At 42.6% G+C, this 22488-nt stretch overlaps 1 protein-coding gene across 3 annotated transcripts in view; it reads left to right on the forward strand.

Moving 5' to 3' along the window:
- The window catches only part of LOC140127920 (serine/threonine-protein kinase N1-like), a 74850-nt gene that overhangs the window by 28234 nt on the left and 24128 nt on the right, over positions 1 to 22488 (forward strand). For all 3 annotated transcript variants that reach the window (XM_072149139.1, XM_072149138.1, XM_072149137.1), the window contains 5 exons: positions 9189 to 9573; positions 9976 to 10115; positions 13659 to 13773; positions 15931 to 16076; positions 22124 to 22328. In XM_072149139.1, the coding sequence (XP_072005240.1) occupies positions 9219 to 9573; positions 9976 to 10115; positions 13659 to 13773; positions 15931 to 16076; positions 22124 to 22328 (961 nt within the window). In that variant the 5' untranslated portion in view covers positions 9189 to 9218. The remainder of the gene's footprint in view (positions 1 to 9188; positions 9574 to 9975; positions 10116 to 13658; positions 13774 to 15930; positions 16077 to 22123; positions 22329 to 22488) is intronic.

The raw sequence follows: 22488 nt of genomic DNA on the forward strand, positions 1-22488 counted from the left end.
AAGGGGGCTCCCAGGCTGTTTCCCCCATTTTTACAAAAAAATGGGGGGAAAAACGGCATGGGGTGCCCCTATTGTTCAAATCAGCCTGATACAATAAAGCAGCAGCAGCCTGCCATTACTGAGCTGGGATAGGCCACTGTTAGGGGGCTATTCCAGCGCAACAATAACAGCCTGCAGCCGCCCCACTACCTGACCATCTATAGACGGTCAGGTACTGGTTTGTACCCGGCTCTTCCCGGCACCCCTGGTGGCGGTGGGTACCAGGGTAATGGTATGGGCGTTAGTGTGAATTTGCCAAAAAAATTAAGGCAAACACTAAGGCCAGCCCTTAGTAATGAGCACCGTCACCTAGCCGGCACCACTACTATGGCAAACTATGAAGAGTGTCGCAAAAAAATAAATAATCACACCGTTTTCAGAAAATTTTATTGAACAAAAGACGCAGACACACCCTCGTTGACCATTTTATTTGTTAGAAATGTCGGTCATAGACGTAATCCTTCGAATCCGAAGCAGTCCACAGCAGGCACGGTCCTGGAAGACAAAAATAACACAAACACACAAAAAAGGGCACGCAGCCACAGGGGGGGACAGGCTCGTTGTCTAGGGGTCAGGGGTAGACATGCTCATTGTCTAGGGGGGGGGGGGGGAATGCTCGTTGTCTAGGGGGGGGACATGCTCGTTGTCTAGGAGTCGGGGGGAGACATGCTCGTTGTCTAGGGGGGGGGGAATGCTCGTTGTCTGGGGGGGGGGCATGCTCGTTGTCTAGGGGGGGGGGCATGCTCGTTGTCTTGGGGGGGGACATGCTCGTTATCTAGGGGTCAGGGGGAGACATGCTCGTTGTCTAGCAGGGGGAAATGCTCGTTGTCTAGGGGGGGAAATGCTCGTTGTCTAGGGGGGGGACATGCTTGTTGTCTAGGGGGGGAGACATGCTCGTTGTCGCAGTAAAGGGGAGGGGTCCTATGGAGCGCAGTAAAGGGGAGGGGTCCTATGGAGCGCAGTAAAGGGGAGGGGTCCTATGGAGCGCGCAGTGAAAGCCATAAAAACCACATTTGATATTTTCCTTCCCGCTTCCCAGTACAGGGCCTGGAATATTTAATACTGTCACTAGGAAGTATAATTTGTTACGCAGAAACAGGCCGCACACAGCTCTGTACGTGGAGAAATAAAAAAGTTATTGATTTTTGAAAGTGGGGAGTGAAATATGGAAACGCAAAAATCGCTCCGTCAGAGTAATGGAGCAGACGGCCGTGTATGACCATTCTGCTCCATTACCGTCATAGAGCGATGACATGGACCTTATGTGGACCCCAACACACCCCTTGTTTTCATGATCTATGGGGGTCACATCACTGAAACCCCCACACATCAGCAGGTTAAGCCCTGTCCTATGGATAGGGCCTAACTTGTATTTGTGGGAAAACCCCTTTAACCCCTTAACGCTCTGCGCCGTAGCTCTACGACGCAGAGAGTATAAGGAGTGTATGAAGAGGGCTCACGGGCTGAGTCCTCTTCATACAAGGTGGGGGGTTTTGCATGTTGCAGAAAACCCCCACCGCTAATAACCGCAGTCGGTCATTGTCGCCAGCAAAGTCTTTTTTACGATCGCTGTGCCCCCGAACGTCATCGGGGGCGGCGATCGTTTGCCGTGGTAGCCTCGGGTCTTCTTTTGACACGAGGCTACATGGCTTCTGCAGGTTCGTTACAATGAGCCAGAAGTATTGCAGTATATGGTAGAAGCGATCTGACCATCTAGGGTTAATGTACCGTAGATGGTCTAAGAAATAGTGGAAAAAAAAGAAAAAACAGGTTTTAAAAATAAAAAAAATTTATAAAATATTAAAAATTCTAATCACCCCCCTTTCCCTAGAACGGATATAAAACATAATAAACAGTAAAAATCACAAACATATTAGGTATCGCCGCGTCCCAAAATGCCCGATCTATAAAAATATAAAAACGCTTACGGGCGGCGGTGACCTCCAAGGCGGGAAATGGCGCCCAAATGTCCGAAATGCGACTTTTACACCTTTTTACATCACAAAAAAAATGAAATTAAAAATGATCAAAATGTCGCACAGACCTCAAAATGGTAGCAATGAAAACGTCGCCTCATTTCGCCAAAAATGACCCCTCACACATCTCCGTGCGCCAAAGTATGAAAAAGTTATTAGCGTCAGAAGATGGCAAAATTTTTTTTTTTTTTTGCACACATTCGTTTAATTTTTGAAAATGTATTAAAACACAATAAAACCTATAAATCCGGTATCACCGCGATCGCACCGAACCAAAGAATAAAGCTGAGGTGTTATTTTGAGTGCACAGTCAAAGTCGAAAAAACTGAGCCCACAAGAACGTGACACGTGCGGTTTTTTTAAAAAAAATTTCCACATTTGGAATTTTTTGCAGCTTCGCAGTACACGGCATGTTAAAATAAATAACATTACGGGAAAGTAAAATTTGTTACGCACAAAATAAGCCCTCACACAGGTCTGTACACGGAAACATGAAAAAGTTATGGATTTTTGAAGTTGGAGAGCGAGAAATGAGAGAAAAACCCTGCGTCCTTAAGGGGTTAAGGGATTAAGTATATGGTACAATAAAAGCAGAATAGAAGGGCACTGGGGGGATTAGGGATGGGGGTAGGGGGTCTATGGAGGAAAGTGAAGTGTTTAACCCTTTGCTGCCTGCAGTCACTGTAGAGTACCTGTTATCACACTGCAGCAGCTGCACACACTCGGCTCTGCTTCATCAGACGAACTTCAGTGAGGAGCAGGAGGAGGTGGGGGCAGGGAGCCATTGATGTAGCAGAGCTGGAGAGCTCCTGCCTGCACGGAGGCTGATCCCCTGGGGCTGCTGTGCAGGGGCAGTGCAGAGAATATGACACTCTGCACTGCTCCATCCATCCATCCATCCATGTGCCTGCAAGTGGCAGCCTGAGGACAGGGAGGGCTCTGCCTCCCAGGGGAGGGGATGGGGGAGGTGCCGGCTCTGCAGCAGACAGCCCGGGAGCTGGAGAGGAGGAGGACGCTGCACCCCGCCCCCTGGCTTCTCTGTATCCTGAGCAGGACGGGGGCGGGACTCGGGGGCGGGACAAAACGGAAAAATCCGTGAAGACGCAAAAAAACCGTGACTTTCACTTAACGGTCCGTGCAGGCGGGACAAGGGTTAAAAAACGGGACTGTCCCGCCCAAAACGGGACGGTTGGGAGGTATGCTCTATGTATAGAGTATAATAGAGATGTATTATAGTTAAGTCCATGGGTCGATCATGTCGGGAGGTATAGTATCTATGACAAGAATAAAATAGAATTATATTATGGTTATGTCTAGGGGTGGGTCATGTTGGGGGTTGTAGTGATCTATACATAAAGTATATATAGAGTTGTTCTTTGGTCATGTCCAGCGGTCATCATGATTTAGCATAGGAAGCCCCCCCCTTTTGGGGCTCATTTTATTTCCAAGATATCGGGGGTGTTTCCTCCTTTTTATTATGTACTTTCTTCTTTACACAGGAAGCTCAGACTATGACGAATACTCGTATAGCTATATGGCTTTATTATCTGTACATCACACAGTTACTGAAATAACATTCCTAGAGTAGGAGTAACAATAGTCCATCCAGCAGAGATTTCATCTTCTGTAAAGCAGGAAGTCTTATTGTATAAAATCTACGGGATAGGTTACATAAACCCACCTGTGCAGTGAGACCATGTCATTTGATGATTAGTAAGGTTATCTTTACAGACTCTGATCCTTTGTTAGTTAGTAGATGTGTTATGTTGATTTGTACCCATTTACCCAATAATAGACAAGTTAACTTACATTGACAACTAATATGAGTTCGATATAACTGGACCGACTTACATACAAATTCGACTTAAGTACAAACCTACAGTCCCTATCTTGTACGTAACCCGGGGACTGCCTGTAGTCTACTTTGATATAACTGTGTCCTATCCAAAGCACACGGTCAATGGGTGGACGGCTAATCAACTGCTGCTGGCACAGCTGACAGTGCCCCCTACATAGTGGATAACACTGGAAGAAACCTCCATTCATTGTAAGACGGCCCATGTGCACAACTGGATATTGGTGACGCATGCCAGTGGTTGTTTGTGGTGCAAGATCACATAACGTTCGTGTGCATGAGGCCTTACCGATAGCTTAGTTCCCATTAAATTAATTCCCCCATTGACTACAAGAAGCTAATTGTTAGGAGTAGAGGGTGAAGCATCCACAATAATATCATTGACTGACCTCTCACATAGATTGATTAGTATTGCCTAAAATTTGGGTGAATATTAAAAATGTTTTTTGGTGGAGTAAAAATTTTTTACAATGGCGCAGATTGAGTGAAATGGATAAAATAAGCAATACTCATATCACCAAACCCCCATCATTACCATTTTGAGGCTTTTCAGTTCAACAGAGCATCTACTTCCTGGTCCCATCCTAATGCACAGGAAATGGTTGGAAGTGGTTTCTCGTCCAATCACTGGACGCAGCTGTAATTTCAGTAGAATTCCTGTGTGTCCAAAGAGGATCAGGAAATCCAGGGGCCCAGTAAGTGTCAGAAGGAAACCAGTAGTTTAGTACAGAGAGTATAGATTTTATTTTTGTTTTTCAACCCATTCTGCCTCCATCAGAAAACATCTTTAACTTGTTACTGGGAGATCCTATGAAATCTGTATTTTAGTTTGGTTTCTACTAGATGTGTAGCTAAAGGTTTATGGGCCTAGTATGGAATTTCAGCTTTAGTCTTTCTGCATACAATACAATACAATAAGGCTTTATTGATCCCTGAGAATATTGAGATGTACGTGGCTCCAGCATTTAGACTACACAAAAGAAAAATCATAGACATGGTCAAGAACAGGGCCAGCACCAGCACTGGGCATACCCGGGCAAGTGCAGGTGGCCCCCATAAGGCTGTACTTAATCCATGAGGTTGAGCGGGGCAGTATCTAATGTATCCATAGGGGATGAGGGGAGCTTTTATATAAAATAACCATCATGGGGCTGTTTGGGATGATAAACTAGGGGGTACGTTAGGGAACTGGAATCTGTTTTACTTTCTGAGTTTTAAATGTTGCCACGTGAGCTCACTGCATGCACACGGATGCTCTGTCGCCCAGGGGCCTACTGAAACCTGGAGCCCACCCTGGTCAGGAACACAAACGTAACACAGGAAAAAGGGGTACAATATGGATTGGGGGGGGGGCTCTTTTGTTAGAGGGGAAATTGGTTTATTAACCCAGATCTTTTTTTCCCAGAACATTTTAACATCATTGGGGGGGGTTTGTTTTTGCCAGAAGACTTGTAGTTATAGTTGGCATTTGTGCCATTTTGGGGGTACATGCAATTTGTATCATTTTTTTTCAGTGTTTACTATAAATTATAAGTATTGGTATCATTTTGACTGTTCGGCAATAATTACAATTTTTGTCATTTATTACTAATAAAAGTAAAATTTTTGGAACTTTTTTTTTTTTTTTTTTTTAATTTGGTTTAATTCACCTGGAGGGAACTCAAACATTTTTTCCCCCCGATATTTAGATAATACTCTGTAATACTGTTGTATTAAAGTACATAATGTCCCTTTGCAACTTGCCATAAGCGTGTCCTTATAGGTATACTTTACATGGCAGTTTATTAAACCCTTGATAGACTAAGGGCCGCTATAGCAACTTCCCAGCACCCCGTGAGAGAGTTCTACAACCACTTAGATGCCATTGTATCAGGTGATAACATCAGTTGTTGAAAGTCGGAACAGCAGTTAAACTAAGTTTGAACCCTGGTTGTGTGGTGAGAGGAGTCTGACTTTGGGGCCCACTTGCAACTGTGACCACAACAACCCCTACCTATAGCATTGACACTAGTGAGTAGTAATCACTAGTAATTAGTACTTTGTAATCCAGGAGTTGGTGAAGCTTTTTAATAAAATATACCTCCAAGTAATTGGCTTGATTGACCCATGACCGCCCACCTAAATACCTGGTATCTTACATTTACTTTCCAAAAACAGTCTTGCATTTAGGTCTGTCAAAAAATCTTGATATAAAATACACTTTTAATGGAATCATTTAATTACATACGATTCATAACCATAGTCTGATTATGATTATGATTAAGAATCGTGTAGATTGAAAACACCTCATGGAGCCATGATGCTTTTTCTTCATTTTCTACATGAACTGTCCCTGGAAATGGGTTAGTGTCATCTCACACAATGGCAGGCTTGAGAGTCTGAGGAGGTGAACTGTACAGTTATAGAATCCAAAAATTCTATTTATTGATCACAGCTACCAACTATGGCATATACATATCCATTGTCCTATTATTATGAGACAAATGGCGCACATAAAAGAAGTCTTTGGGTAGAGGAGAGGAGCATACTTCGAGAATGTTATTGAGGATAGTCGACTAACATAAGTTATGTCTAACAAGTGGTTCCCTAGGGTAAGAGTTCCCTCAATGAGCTGTTTGTCTGAGCAACCATAAGGCCTTACAACTTTGCCTGTCCATTACACTCAATGGGGCAGATTTATCAAGCTGTCTAAAAGTCAGAATATTCTTAGTTGCCCATGGCAACCAATTACAGCTCAGCTTTCATTTTACCAGTGCTCATGAATATTTTAAAGGAGACCTGTGATTGGATGCCATGGGCAACTAAGAATATTCTGACTTTTAGACAGCTTGATAACTCTTCCCCCATGTGTGTTCACAGCATCCATGGATCTCCCTGTCCTTTTCAATGTAGATACATCATATTGTTTTGCTCACATTCTGATATGAAATGTGTTGCACAGAGTAATCAGGTTCAGGAATCCTAACAGGAACCTGAGAAGGTTCATACCAAGACCTAAGAACAAAGAAGGAGGAAATAGGAAACTATTAGTTCATGTAATATTGATGGGAATATCAGGATATCTGACAGCTATATGACACACAATAGAATATCGTCAGAACCCTGGAATGTGGATGCAGTATTGGGTTAGTTCAGGACAGATCAATCATTTTCATGGTTAACCTTATTGCACAAGAGAATTCTATTAATATTAGCTGATCATAGACATTCAGTAAATTTTATCTATACGTGCTAATGTCTACTGTCTTGTGTGAATGATGGTGCCCTCACTCTTCACTCTTCACAAAAGATGGGTCAGGCATTGTGGATCTCAGCTTATAACTAAATCTCTATGTCTGCATGAGACAATAATAATTATACTGGGGAACACGCATTTGGTAGCTAAAAAGTTGATAAGAATACTAGAGACCACATAGCAGATAAGAATACTGGAGGCCCCATTGCCAACTTACAATACTGGAGTCGTCGTCCGCCCCCCCCCCCCCCCCCAGCATAAAGCTACAAATACTGGAGACCCCCAGAGCAGATTAAAATATTAATAAATCCATTCCTGGCTGCTCTTCTCCTCCCTGCACCACACTGAAGCTTCTGTGCCGCTCTGCTCCTTGTCCCATTCTTGTTGTGTGATATCAGGAGCCAGAGCAGAGATGCACCAGGAGCATGAGAGGAATTGAGAGGAGAACTGTACAGCTGAGAAGTACTTACCACTCGTGGGTCTTCTCCTGCTCCTGGGAGCGCTCAGCTCTGGGTCCTGACCTTGACATATACAACTATTGTCAGGAGTGAGGACAGAGTAGAGCGGCGGAAGTGGATGTGGGAGCAGGGAGGACACAGAGTGGAGCGGCAGGATAGGACCTGGGAGCAGTGAGAACTTCTCAGCTGCACTCACCGCTATCCGGCCTCCTGCACCAATGAAAACCACCATCCGTTATGTTACATCAGTTATGGATGTCCTTAACAAACTCTGACTGTCAACAGGGTCGGACCACAACTCATAGTTTGACAGGCTACATGTGGCCTGTCGGCATGGATTGTGCACCCCTGATGCACTTTTTAGTTGAGATGAATGTGGCTGTACTTTATGTAAATGCTCAGGAGTGAAGCTCCTCTGCTACATATTAGAGGAATAAGGCACTGGTAAGGAATGGCTGCATTTATCTCAGCGCTGCTAGAGTGACCAGGAAAACAGGACTGTGGAGTCGTGAAGTTGGAGTCTGTGACCATTTTGGTGGAGTTGGAATCGGAGTCAGAGTCGAAGTTCGAGGAATTGAGTCTGAGTTGTAGTCAGATATTGGGCTTACCAACTTCACAACCCTGACAATATGTCTTGGTATTTTCATGGGCTAGTATTCATTAAGGCTACATTCACACTGCCGTATGGGGGACGTATATACGGCCGACGTATATACGGCCGATATGCGTCCCCCATAGATGGCAATGGGCGCACGGCGCCCTACGGGAGCAGTACGGTGCAGCACACGTGCGGCACCATACCGCTCCGTACCCGGGAAAAAGATAGGACCTGTCCTATCTTTACCCGTAATATGGCGCCGTGCGCCATGTATTCCTGTGGAGAGGGGTGGGGGTGAGCTGCGCTCACCTCCTCCTCCTCTCCCCGTGCACTGCCGTTGCCCGCTACGGTACGGTACGGGCGGGCAACGGCAGTGTGAATGCAGCCTGAGGCAGTATTTTGAGGTGTGATTTGATAGCTGCCAACAAAAGTTATGGAGTAGTAAAGGAAAAAATCTGAAATATACAACACTTCCATTGTCCATACTCTAATAATTAACAGAGTAAAACATGTGAAGTATGTATGAAGAATCAAGTATTTATTTGTATAGGCAACATGCACAAAAGTTCTAAGTTCAGATTTCAGATCAAACATTATTAAATAACATTTTATAAAATCTTTAAATACATTTGAGAATTACAAATCTGCAACTTGGTCAATCAGGTCACTTATCTATCATTATTTTTCATAACCTCATGTATATTCAGTGTGCAGGCTGTGTTCAGTTTCATCTCCCTCCAAGTAATATAGAAGGGAGATGTTAGTTCTGTTTCTCCAAGATCAAGGGTGGGTTAAGACTGCATGAAGATTATGGACCCCCACAAGTCCAAATCTTGTAAATATAGTATCAGAACCAAGCTTCTGGGGAAAGTAGGAGGGTTCCCTACTGCCAGCTTTCAGGACCTTTGGAAGACCTTACTAGGCAAGGGGGAGGTACCCTTATGTATTCACTGAAATGTGCCTGTATAAAAATAAATGATTATCACCCCCTGTATTCATATTCACCTGTACTTTTTGTTTCTTACAGATTAATGTCTGTACTCCAAGCAGTAACAATATGGAGCCGGAGCCCAGAGACAGAGGTGGGATGCAAGCGGAAAGAGAAGGAAGGTGCAGTGTTGGAGATCAGAGTGAGGAGCTCAAGGGTATAGAAGGAGGGGACCTGTCAGGCATGGAGTGTGACAAGGGAGATCAACAAGGGTTGGAGGATGAGAGAGAACGTCTACGCAATGAGATCTGCAAGGAGCTGAGGATTAAAGAGGGAGCAGAGAAGCTCCTTAGAGCAACCACTGAACGCAGGAACCTGGGCCATGTGGAGACCATGCTCAGGACATGCGAGAGAAGATTGGATAGCTTGAAACATGAACTAGAAGACCTTGATGTCTCTCCCACATCACCAAATGCAAAGTCAGGTAATGCTATTCTCTATAAGTGACCCAACACAAGCAAAATGTGACTATTCTCAGCTCATTTGTATAGGTAAATGAGCAAATTTTGGCATAAAAGAGGGGAATCTAGAAAAAAATATTTCCCTTTTTAAAGGGGGCATAAGAGGCTTCCATCCGTATTATCTCCTATTGGCTTTTTTTGCCTCTCTTTAGCGGAAGACTTCGATGAGCCATTCTTCCGATAATGAGGAGATTGGATCTTAACCAAAGAGGACAGCACCCGGCTGGGTACTAAAATCCGACATAGCACATGACTACCTCTGTCATGACTTTTCCAAAATTTTCTGAAAGGACAATTAATCTTTTAAATGTAACCCCTCTCACCATACTAACAATCTTTATTATGTGACTTGTTCTTTCCTTTAGGTAACCCCCTTTCCTCGGGTGTCCTCTGCCCGGCCCATCAAGCTCGCGTGTGTCGACTAGAACGCCAATTGGCTATTGAGATGCGAATGAGACAGGGAGCAGAGAATATGATCCAGATGTATAGTAATGGCTCAGTCAAGGTAAAAAAAAAAAAACGTGTCTAACGTGTAAACTATTTGATTAATTCCCAAAGACTAATTATGGGTCATATTGGGCTAAAGTTAGAGAATTCGAGTGTGGGTGGTGTGACAAATGGGATATGTAAAAACACTGACTAGAGACAATCATATACAGAACTATGTACACACTCATAAACATACTGCTAGGCACTGAATGATGAAAAATATCATATTTTTTAATTTTCATGTCAGTGTATCTATATGAGAGTTTTGTTGTTGGATATGACAGTTGTATAACTCAATTATAGACAATTGAGAATTATTATAGATTTTTGGAAATTAATAAATGTTATTTTCCTTATTATAATATCCAAAACTGTGGATATAATTATTTATAACACTTTTTATGGGTCCACTGAAGACAGACTAAGGTCTTTCCTTTAGACCCCCCAGCTGTCATACAACAACATCCGCAACCCACAATGGCATTTATAGAGCACCAGTGCCTTACAGAGGGAGCCCTTTCATCCCATAACCCCTCAGATGCCCAGGAACAGAGTTCTCTGTGGTGCAGATGTCTTAATTGGATTGTTTGGTCCCCAGACTGTTTTTTATGCACATATCTTATTCTCAGTTAAAGAGAATCTGTCACCAGGTTTTACCACCTGGTCTAAAATATGAGATTCTTATCTTTAATATGACATAAAAAATATGTTTCTAGGTACTATAGAACAGAAGATAGGGGCTTCTGAATTGACATTCCCATACAACCATTAAAGGGCACCTACCACCCCAGTTCTACCTATAAAGGTAGAAGGGGTGGTAGGTGGATGGATGGGACGTGAGGATAGCCCTTTTTTGGGCTAATCCTCACGTCCCGGGTGTCTTTTACAAAACTTTATTACATCTATATGCAAATTTTTTTATGCGGCTATTGGGGCGTGGAGTAGCCGGACATTAGGCTACTAGTCGCGGCTACTCCACGCCCCAGTAGCCGCTTTACTCCGCCTACCAGTAAATCTTCGGCGCGCAGCTCCTGGTAGCTGCGCGCCCTCGTCCGAGTCCCCCGGCTACTGCGCATGCGCAGTAGTTCCGGCCCCGGAGCCGTGGCCGTGCAGCCGAAGGCATGCGCAGAACGCAGGGGACCCGGACGAAGATTATCTGGTAGGCGGAGTAACACGGCTACTGGGGCATGGAGTAGCTGCGACTAGTAGCCTCATGTCCGGCTACTCCACGCCCCAGTAGCCGCAAAAAAAAATTTGCATATAGATGTAATAAAGTTTTGTAAAAGACGCCCGGGACGTGAGGATTAGCCCAAAAAAGGGCTATTCTCACGTCCCATCCATCCACCTACCACCCCTTCTACCTTTATAGGTAGAATCGGGGTGGTAGGTGCCCTTTAAGCTTGATTCATCTTATATGAAAATATGATGAGAAGAGTCATATTTGCCTGACTTAGGGGGAGATATCTTATAGGTAAAAGGACAAGATTTCACATAATATAGGGAATTCTACCTGAGGGCACTAGTAGTTTCGTAATGTAAAACCTTGTAACAGGTTCCCTTTAAGATCAGCAGAACAGTATGGGTCCAATATCCAGACCCTGAGCAGGTAAGCTGTACCGGGCTGCCCCTGGTGTCAGAACCTCTACAGGTGACAGAGCCATATACAGAATTCTCCATCCATTGTATAGCAGCCATTACAAGGAACTTAAAAGAATGTTCAGGTTAAAGTTTGAGGTCTTCATAAGTTTTAACATCTCTAGGTGTTGTAAATCATGGTGTTTCCTTTCTTCAGATGGGCAGAGCACAGATTTGTATATTAAGTTAGAAATGTTTATTTTTCTCAAAAAAAAAAATCCCTGTGACTTCTTCCAGTATTATGGCCACAAACAAATATGGAGCCCGGGCTCGGTACTCTGGCCGTGCTGTGGATGCAAAAAAAAAAAAGCATGCTCAATCTTCAGCCGTAAGAACCAGAGGGGTGAGCACCACGTATGCTGCCTGGCTATGGCCAGGCATACGCTCGTGTAAATGCAGCCTAAGTGTGAGAAATTAGTATCTTTGAAATATCTAGTATATTTGCATAATGTGCTTGGAATGGTGAGTATAACCATTTAAAAATGTTGGTTACTGGACAGCCCCTTTAAATAAGCCACGAAGGGTTGATCATTTTCAGACTATTTTTTAAATTCCCTTTTCAGGAAGGGGGATACTGGTCAATTAGTTTATTCTCTTTCCTCCATTCATGATGTGATTGTCTGTATCTGGAGACATCATTTCAGAAATGGTAGCAGAGAGCGGAGAGTGATCCGCAGGACAGATGTACAATGTAGACCGGTGACCTATGTGCACATTGGAAGATGAATAGCTCAATTCAGTCCACTCTCGGCTTGCAGTTTGTAGGCTGCCTAAGGGGGAAGGTTATAATGTGACATGAGGAAGCAGACGGGAAATGCCTGTGACTGGGCCGCTTCATGATCCGCCGCTCTAGAGAGAACGCTGAAGGGTGGGGGAGCAAGCACATTGCTGCAATACAGATGGAGGAAGTTGTGGCACTTTCATGTAGATCAGATGATTGTTTACAGGGGTTGGCAACTTTTCCTCACTTTTTGTGTAATGTGTGTGTAATTCCTGTCCATAAAACGGCTGCAGATGGAGGGTCATGTGATCTCTATCTGTCCATGAGCAATTGCACTGCCAGGACCTTATTCTTATATTCATGAATACTATCATAAGGTCCTGGCAGGGCGATTGCTCATCTTTTGCGTTTTTTTTTTCTATCTTTCTATTTTGAAACTTTATTGGTTGCATTGTGTCATTTGAGGGGTTTTTTTGCAAATTTTCATTGAGTTCACGGCACTTTGCCGCTCATTGATTTTTTTTGTTATGTCTTTTCAGTTGTTATTCTTGCAGTTGGTAGTGAAATTATTTTATAAACGCAAAAACGCTCCAGCCCTAGGCATACTAACTTGGCATCGAACTAAAGTGCAGAGCAAATTTTAGTAAGAAAAAAATATGCGACAAAAAAGTTGCAAAAAAACTTGAACCTAACACAAGACAATGAACTATATGACAAATAAGCGAAGGAAAGAGGCAACACTCAGATGCAAAATAAAGACAAGAAGAAGAGAAGGATGACAAATCCGCCCCCATAAGTACTATCCATAGGATAGTAATTAAATACCTGTTTTCTGGGGCTTCAAGATTTTAAACACTAGGACTCCCAGAAATTACAAGAACAGGGGTCTGCAAGTGCCCCGTATGATTGGAGCACTGTTCTGCAGGATTCAATGGCTTGTCATTCACCTCAATAGGTCTGAGAAGTCCACTACAAGTGATTGGCACTGCATTCCCATAGGGTGTCATCTGATTGCTTGGGAGTCCCTATGATCATACACTTATTCCCAATACACATGGGAGACAACCAATGTATCCTCTGTTGCCTCCTGTTCTCACCTTTGCAAAAATATCTACTACAACAAAACAGATAGAAATGTCAGAAATGCGATAGTAAAGTTTGACTTCTTTACTTACCGTCTTAACTAGTGTCATTGTATTGCAGGATAAGAAGCTGCTCCCCGCTGCTCAGCAGGTGTTGTCTGAAAGTGACACCAAGATCCATATATTACGGACACAGATACGAAAGGCATCTCAGGAGACATCTGGGGGAGGAGCAGGTAAACATCATTAGATGTCAATGACTCTATGGTGAGACTGTGGTGGGACCTTCAATATCTTGACTACACTAACAGTAATGAACCCCTTTAGTGTCTGAATCTCCTTTGCCATGTGTAACTATTAAACCACAAAAAAGTTCACGGGGTGAAACTGGTCAGAAAGGGGCAAAAACCAGTCACCACCAAGGAGACTAAACACCTAATGACTTCATACGCAAAGCCAACAAATCAGAATAAAAATATACAATAAAACATGGTAAACTTTATTACTGATAATCAATGTTACATAAAATACAGTAAAACTGCAGGCAGTGTAAAGGGACAGACAGACAAAAAAGAGTTCACACAGTTCAATCAAGGTAACAATAGACACTAAGTGTTCCCAGGTAAGTATGGCTACGGAAAGTAAATGGTGGACACAAATAACGCCACCCACACCTAAATCCGCAGTAAAATAACATAAATCCAAAGTGGAGGCTTAGGGAAAACAAATATGCAATACAGACCAAGAGCGTGTGTACCACGCCGACAAGTGTTCCGCACGATAGGCTTCTTCTAGGGGGAACACTTAGTGTCTATTGTTACCTTGATTGAACTTGTGTGTACTCTTTTTTTGTCTGTCTGTCCCTTTACACTGCCTGCAGATTTACTGTATTTTATGTAACATTGATTATCAGTAATAAAGTTTACCATGTTTTATTGTATATTTTTATTCTGATTTATTGGCTTTGCACGTGTAACTATTGTTAATTTCTTGTTATTGCTATTGCTTTTCCCTCTTAAACATATTTGGCACAGCCAACTGTAAATACATTCGACATTCTCTATCTGTATATTCACTAAAATTATGCTACTAATTTTTACTTTGTAGCTGCTGCCTGACAAATGTCAATGTCCAACTTTATAATATACCTTGGAACATAACTAGGAATAGCTAAATCATACATTGATATAGTCTGGCGATACCTGTTCATGTTCCAGGGCGTATTAAAGAGTCTGACATGACATGACGGAAGCTGCTTCCAATAGCTATTTGACACATTTGATATCCATGTTATGTATACATAAATGGCAGTTAGATATGGGTGCCCACATCTGGGACCCCACTTATCTTGAGAACAAGACCCTCTCTTGTGCAAGTGAATGGGAGAGGTTGTCAGTTATGCAAGTGTCTCCATTTCCTTGGACAAGAGTTCGAAAACTTTAATGACAGGAAAGTTAGAGGAAATGTGCCTCCCAAACTCATGTTGCAATCCCTGACTGACCCTTTCTGGGCAACAGTGAGTGTTTTTGTAAACTTAAGCAATCTATTGTCTATTTTTAGATTATATTATTTTTTGTTATCACATACTCACTTTTGCATAAAACAAAATACTTTCCAAAAAGTGTTGTTGAAGTGCCTAAACGTTATTGTAAGGGTCAGTTAGGACTATTAAAGTGACATTCCACCTAATTCCAAACCATAGACCTAGCCATTAATGATGACAATGAAGATACTATATAACCCTAGGGCTCATTGTAGAGTCGGATGATGACATATCAGTGTATGATTTAGCTATCCCTAGTCATATTCTAAGGCTTATGAAAGAGTCGGACATGGATATATCAGTTTATGATTTCACAATTCTTGTCCATGTTCCAAGGCTTATTGTAGAGTTGGACATTGACAAATCAGTACAGGAGGTCCCCTACTTAAGAACACCTGACTTACATACGACCCCTAGTTACAAACGGACCTCTGGATGTTGGCAATTTACTGTACTTTAGCCTTAGGCTACAATAAACAGCTATAACAGTTATCACAGGTGTCTGCAATGAAGCTTTATTGTTAATCCTGGTTCTTATGACAATCCAACATTTTTAAATTCCAATTGTCACAGAGACCAAAAAAATTTTGGCTGGGGGTACAATAAAATATACAGTTCCGACTTACATACAAATTCAACTTAAGAACAAACCTACAGACCCCATCTTGTATGTAACCCAGGGACTGCCTGTGTATGATTTAGCTATTCCTAGTTATGTTCCAAGGCTTATTAAAGAGTCGCACATTGACTTTACCTGCAGTAGGTGTTACTAGTAGCATAGTAATTTTTTCCTGTGGGAGAGCTAATCACACTGAGAGTTGATTGGTCTGTGTAATATTATCTTGCCTAGGCACGTCTGAATTATCACACACTGAAATACACATCGAGGAGCTGAGACACCACTATCGTATAGAGCGGGCCGTGTCCGAGGGAGCAGAGAATGCTCTGAGGATGCTGGGAGGTGTGAAGGCTCAGGACAAGAGTTCAGTCAATGAGGTGTGTATAATAGACTTTTACTGAAATGGTTCCTGGTCATATTGGTTGACCACAAAAGTAGCTCCATTAAGTTCAGAACCACCAACTTTTCTACTGTGGGTTCAAGTTAATGAGCCATACTGGAGCAATTACTCTTCATGTGGTTTCTCCTTCCCATATGTCTTCTGCTGTACATGACCTTTGCTGCCTTAATATAGCGTCCCTGAGAAAATGTTACAAAACCACACAAATAGTCATAAAAGGAAACCCTCTCTATAGTCATATGCAGATATATTACAGACTTCATAGCAGTGAGGTCATCATATTTAAAGTGGTATTTGCATCCCATAATCACTTGGATATGCCAAGCTTTAAGATCAGTAGGATCCAACCTCTAAGACCTCCATCAATCCTTCCAACCTTTAATTTTTAACATAGGAAATGGTTCCTTTCTTGATGTCCTGTATTTTTAAACACCACCTTTCATGGACCTTCTAAGAGACCAATTATCCTGCATAGTACTGTTACCTTTATCTGGCATAAATGGGGTCAGAACAGTACTGTTGCCCTAATTTTGTGTATTACACAGTACTCTTCCTCTGATCCTGCATATATAGGAACACCACAGTACTCTCACTCTGATCCTGCATGTATAGGGACACACCACAGTACTCTCACTCTGATCCTGCATGTATAGGGACACACCACAGTACTCTCACTCTGATCCTGCATGTATAGGGACACACCACAGTACTCTCACTCTGATCCTGCATGTATAGGGACACACCACAGTACTCTCACTCTGATCCTGCATGTATAGGAACACCACAGTACTCTCACTCTGATCCTGCATATATAGGAACACCACAGTACTCTTACTCTGATCCTGCATATATAGGAACACCACAGTACTCTCACTCTGATCCTGCATATATAGGAACACCACAGTACTCTCACTCTGATCCTGCATGTATAGGGACACACCACAGTACTCTCACTCTGATCCTGCATGTATAGGAACACCACAGTACTCTTCCTCTGATCCTGCATATATAGGAACACCACAGTACTCTCACTCTGATCCTGCATATATAGGAACACACCACAGTACTCTCACTCTGATCCTGCATATATAGGAACACACCTTAGTACTCTCACTCTGATCCTGCATGTATAGGGACACACCACAGTACTCTCACTCTGATCCTGCATATATAGGGACACACCACAGTACTATTACTCTGATCCTGCATATATAGGAACACCACAGTACTCTTACTCTGATCCTGCATATATAGGAACACCACAGTACTCTCACTCTGATCCTGCATATATAGGAACACCACAGTACTCTCACTCTGATCCTGCATGTATAGGGACACACCACAGTACTCTTCCTCTGATCCTGCATATATAGGAACACCACAGTACTCTTACTCTGATCCTGCATATATAGGAACACCACAGTACTCTTACTCTGATCCTGCATATATAGGAACACCACGGTACTCTCACTCTGATCCTGCATGTATAGGGACACACCACAGTACTCTTACTCTGATCCTGCATATATAGGAACACCACAGTACTCTCACTCTGATCCTGCATATATAGGAACACCACAGTACTCTCACTCTGATCCTGCATGTATAGGAACACCACAGTACTCTTCCTCTGATCCTGCATATATAGGAACACCACAGTACTCTTACTCTGATCCTGCATATATAGGAACACCACAGTACTTTTACTCTGATCCTGCATGTATAGGAACACCACAGTACTTTTACTCTGATCCTGCATGTATAGGAACACCACAGTACTCTTACTCTGATCCTGCATATATAGGAACACCACAGTACTTTTACTCTGATCCTGCATATATAGGAACACCACAGTACTCTCACTCTGATCCTGCATGTATAGGGACACACCACAGTACTCTTACTCTGATCCTGAATATATAGGAACACCACAGTACTTTTACTCTGATCCTGCATATATAGGAACACCACAGTACTCTCACTCTGATCCTGCATGTATAGGGACACACCACAGTACTCTTACTCTGATCCTGCATATATAGGAACACCACAGTACTCTCACTCTGATCCTGCATGTATAGGGACACACCACAGTACTCTTACTCTGATCCTGAATATATAGGAACGCCACAGTACTCTCACTCTGATCCTGAATATATAGGAACACCACAGTACTCTTCCTCTGATCCTGCATGTATAGGGACACACCACAGTACTCTCACTCTGATCCTGCATGTATAGGGACACACCACAGTACTCTCACTCTGATCCTGCATGTATAGGAACACCACAGTACTCTTCCTCTGATCCTGCATATATAGGAACACCACAGTACTCTCACTCTGATCCTGCATATATAGGAACACACCACAGTACTCTCACTCTGATCCTGCATATATAGGAACACACCTTAGTACTCTCACTCTGATCCTGCATGTATAGGGACACACCACAGTACTCTCACTCTGATCCTGCATATATAGGGACACACCACAGTACTATTACTCTGATCCTGCATATATAGGAACACCACAGTACTCTTACTCTGATCCTGCATATATAGGAACACCACAGTACTCTCACTCTGATCCTGCATATATAGGAACACCACAGTACTCTCACTCTGATCCTGCATGTATAGGGACACACCACAGTACTCTTCCTCTGATCCTGCATATATAGGAACACCACAGTACTCTTACTCTGATCCTGCATATATAGGAACACCACAGTACTCTTACTCTGATCCTGCATATATAGGAACACCACGGTACTCTCACTCTGATCCTGCATGTATAGGGACACACCACAGTACTCTTACTCTGATCCTGCATATATAGGAACACCACAGTACTCTCACTCTGATCCTGCATATATAGGAACACCACAGTACTCTCACTCTGATCCTGCATGTATAGGAACACCACAGTACTCTTCCTCTGATCCTGCATATATAGGAACACCACAGTACTCTCACTCTGATCCTGCATGTATAGGAACACCACAGTACTCTTCCTCTGATCCTGCATATATAGGAACACCACAGTACTCTTACTCTGATCCTGCATATATAGGAACACCACAGTACTTTTACTCTGATCCTGCATGTATAGGAACACCACAGTACTTTTACTCTGATCCTGCATGTATAGGAACACCACAGTACTCTTACTCTGATCCGGCATATATAGGAACACCACAGTACTTTTACTCTGATCCTGCATATATAGGAACACCACAGTACTCTTACTCTGATCCTGCATATATAGGAACACCACAGTACTTTTACTCTGATCCTGCATGTATAGGAACACCACAGTACTTTTACTCTGATCCTGCATGTATAGGAACACCACAGTACTCTTACTCTGATCCTGCATATATAGGAACACCACAGTACTTTTACTCTGATCCTGCATATATAGGAACACCACAGTACTCTCACTCTGATCCTGCATGTATAGGGACACACCACAGTACTCTTACTCTGATCCTGAATATATAGGAACGCCACAGTACTCTCACTCTGATCCTGAATATATAGGAACACCACAGTACTCTTCCTCTGATCCTGCATATATAGGAACACCACAGTACTCTTACTCTGATCCTGCATGTATAGGAACACCACAGTACTCTTCCTCTGATCCTGCATATATAGGAACACCACAGTACTCTTACTCTGATCCTGCATATATAGGAACACCACAGTACTCTCACTCTGATCCTGCATATATAGGAACACCACAGTACTCTCACTCTGATCCTGCATATATAGGAACACCACAGTACTCTTACTCTGATCCTGCATATATAGGAACACCACAGTACTCTCACTCTGATCCTGCATATATAGGAACACCACAGTACTCTTACTCTGATCCTGAATATATAGGAACACCACAGTACTCTCACTCTGATCCTGAATATATAGGAACACCACAGTACTCTCACTCTGATCCTGAATATATAGGAACACCACAGTACTCTTACTCTGATCCTGCATATATAGGGACACACCACAGTACTATTACTCTGATCCTGCATATATAGGAACACCACAGTACTCTTACTCTGATCTGTGTATATAGGCAGGATTATTACTCTTATCCTACATATATATATCTGCAAAGTGCTATTACTTTTATCTTGCATGTACAGGCCCAGAACAGTACTACTACTCTTATCCTGTATATATGAGTTCTGAAGAATACTACTACTCTTATCTTGTATATATGAGCACTGCTCAAAACTATTGCTCTTTTCCTGCATATATGGGAGATTCAATTGCATTGCACTGCACTGTATTCACAGTACTAATATGGGCACTAAACAGTACTAATACTCTCATCCTCCATATATGGACACTACACAGTACTATTATTTTCATGCTGCATATATGGACACTACACAGTACTATTACTACCACCCTGCATATATTGGCAACACTACACAGTACTATTACTGCCACCCTGCATATATTGGCAACACTACACAGTACTATTACTACCACCCTGCATATATTGGCAACACTACACAGTACTATTACTGCCACCCTGCATATATTGGCAACACTACACAGTACTAATACTCTCATCCTGCATATATATGGGCACCAGGCAGTACTATCACTCTCATCCTGCATACATGGGGACTAAACTGAACTAATACCCTCATCCTGCATATATATGGACATCAGACAGCACTATCACTCTCACCCTGCTTAAACGGGCACTACACAATACTATAACTCTTCTGCATATATGGTTATTTACAGTATTAATACTCTCATCCTGCATATATGGGCACTACACAGTACTATTACTCTCATCCTGCATATATGGACACTACACAGTACTATTACTCTCATCCTGCATATATGGGCACTACACAGTACTATTACTCTCATCCTGCATATATGGACAATTCACAGCACTATTATTCTCATCCTGCATATATTGACATGGTACAGCACTGTTACTCTTATCTTGCATATATGTTGACTGTACAGGACTACATCTTATGTAAACTCGCATATGTGACACAACAATGTTTGGCTTTGGCATCATAACCTCTGTGTAAAATGTAATAATGTTCTAAAACTCCTATTAAGAAAAATATTTCTAAGTGCAACTTATGCCATATTCCATATCTATGTAAAGCATTGGAATTCTTTAGAGGTCTGCATGCAAAGAATGTTAAGTAACTATGTGAATGCATCGCTTTAGTTATTTTGTACAGATCCTAAGTTCCAGCCTGAATCCAGAGCTGCATTCACAATCCTTCTGCCTACAACTGGAACAAATTGTATTGAGACAGACACACGCCTGACAGCTTAGCTGAGCTCGTACAATGTAATGCACTGTGCTGCATTCCAGGAGAGCTAGCTTTTATCCCATTTACATCAGATTACTGTACAGCGTTGGATGGAAAGGGCACTGTTCCAAAAAATAAAAATAACCAAATAATCTCTATAAAGAGACTGAAAATGGGGAGTTGCTGTGAAAAGTGAGCAAAAGCAACATAGGACCTTATTGGGCCACCAATAGGATGTGCCATGGGAAGGCGTGTGTGTGTATATATATATATATATATATATATATATATATAATGGCATTTTTCTGCAATTTGCATCTAATAATAATTCCTTTATTTATATAGCGCACACAGATTACGCAGCGCTACGCAGAGCTTGCCAAATCATAAGATGGCTAGTTAGATATTGGTGGCATATGCACAGTGTCGTAACTAGAAGCTGATGGGCCCCAGTGCAAAGTCTGTGCCAGGCCCCCGACTATAATGTATGGTTTATAGTAATAGTCTTCTCATATGGGAAAGTGACACCATAAGGGCCCCCTAAACCTCTTGGGCCCGGGTGCGATCGCAACCTCTGCACCACCTCAAGTTACGCCCAGGCATATCCAGCATAGTCCACCGGTGCCAATGCTGAGACAATATTTGGCAATATAAAATATATAGTTTAAAACGCTAAAATCGTCTTCACTTTCTTCCATTGCTGACTAGGTACAGACCCGCCTTGTGGAGTCTCGGCAGAGGCTAGATCTATTGACGCTGTCTTTACAAAGGTGTCTTGAAGATCTGCCCCATGACCACCCTAAGAGATGTCTCTTACGAGAGGAAATGGCCATGTGTGTTTCTCCAACAAGACTCGGGGCGCCGTCACCATCGTCTCCTTACAGTGCCCTCTCCAAATCTGCTCCCCTCACAGGTAACTTACAGCTACATAACTACCACCTGTGCCTTTTAGTTATTCTTTAGAATAATGATGCACATTTTAAGCCATATACAAATGTGAGATCTGTTCTGTGATCTGCTTAAAGTTGAAAGTGGAGAACCACTATGTGAAAGTGGCTCCATACCTTGTGGTT

The sequence above is a fragment of the Engystomops pustulosus genome, chromosome 4, assembly GCF_040894005.1.
Source record: "Engystomops pustulosus chromosome 4, aEngPut4.maternal, whole genome shotgun sequence".
Taxonomy (NCBI): domain Eukaryota; kingdom Metazoa; phylum Chordata; class Amphibia; order Anura; family Leptodactylidae; genus Engystomops; species Engystomops pustulosus.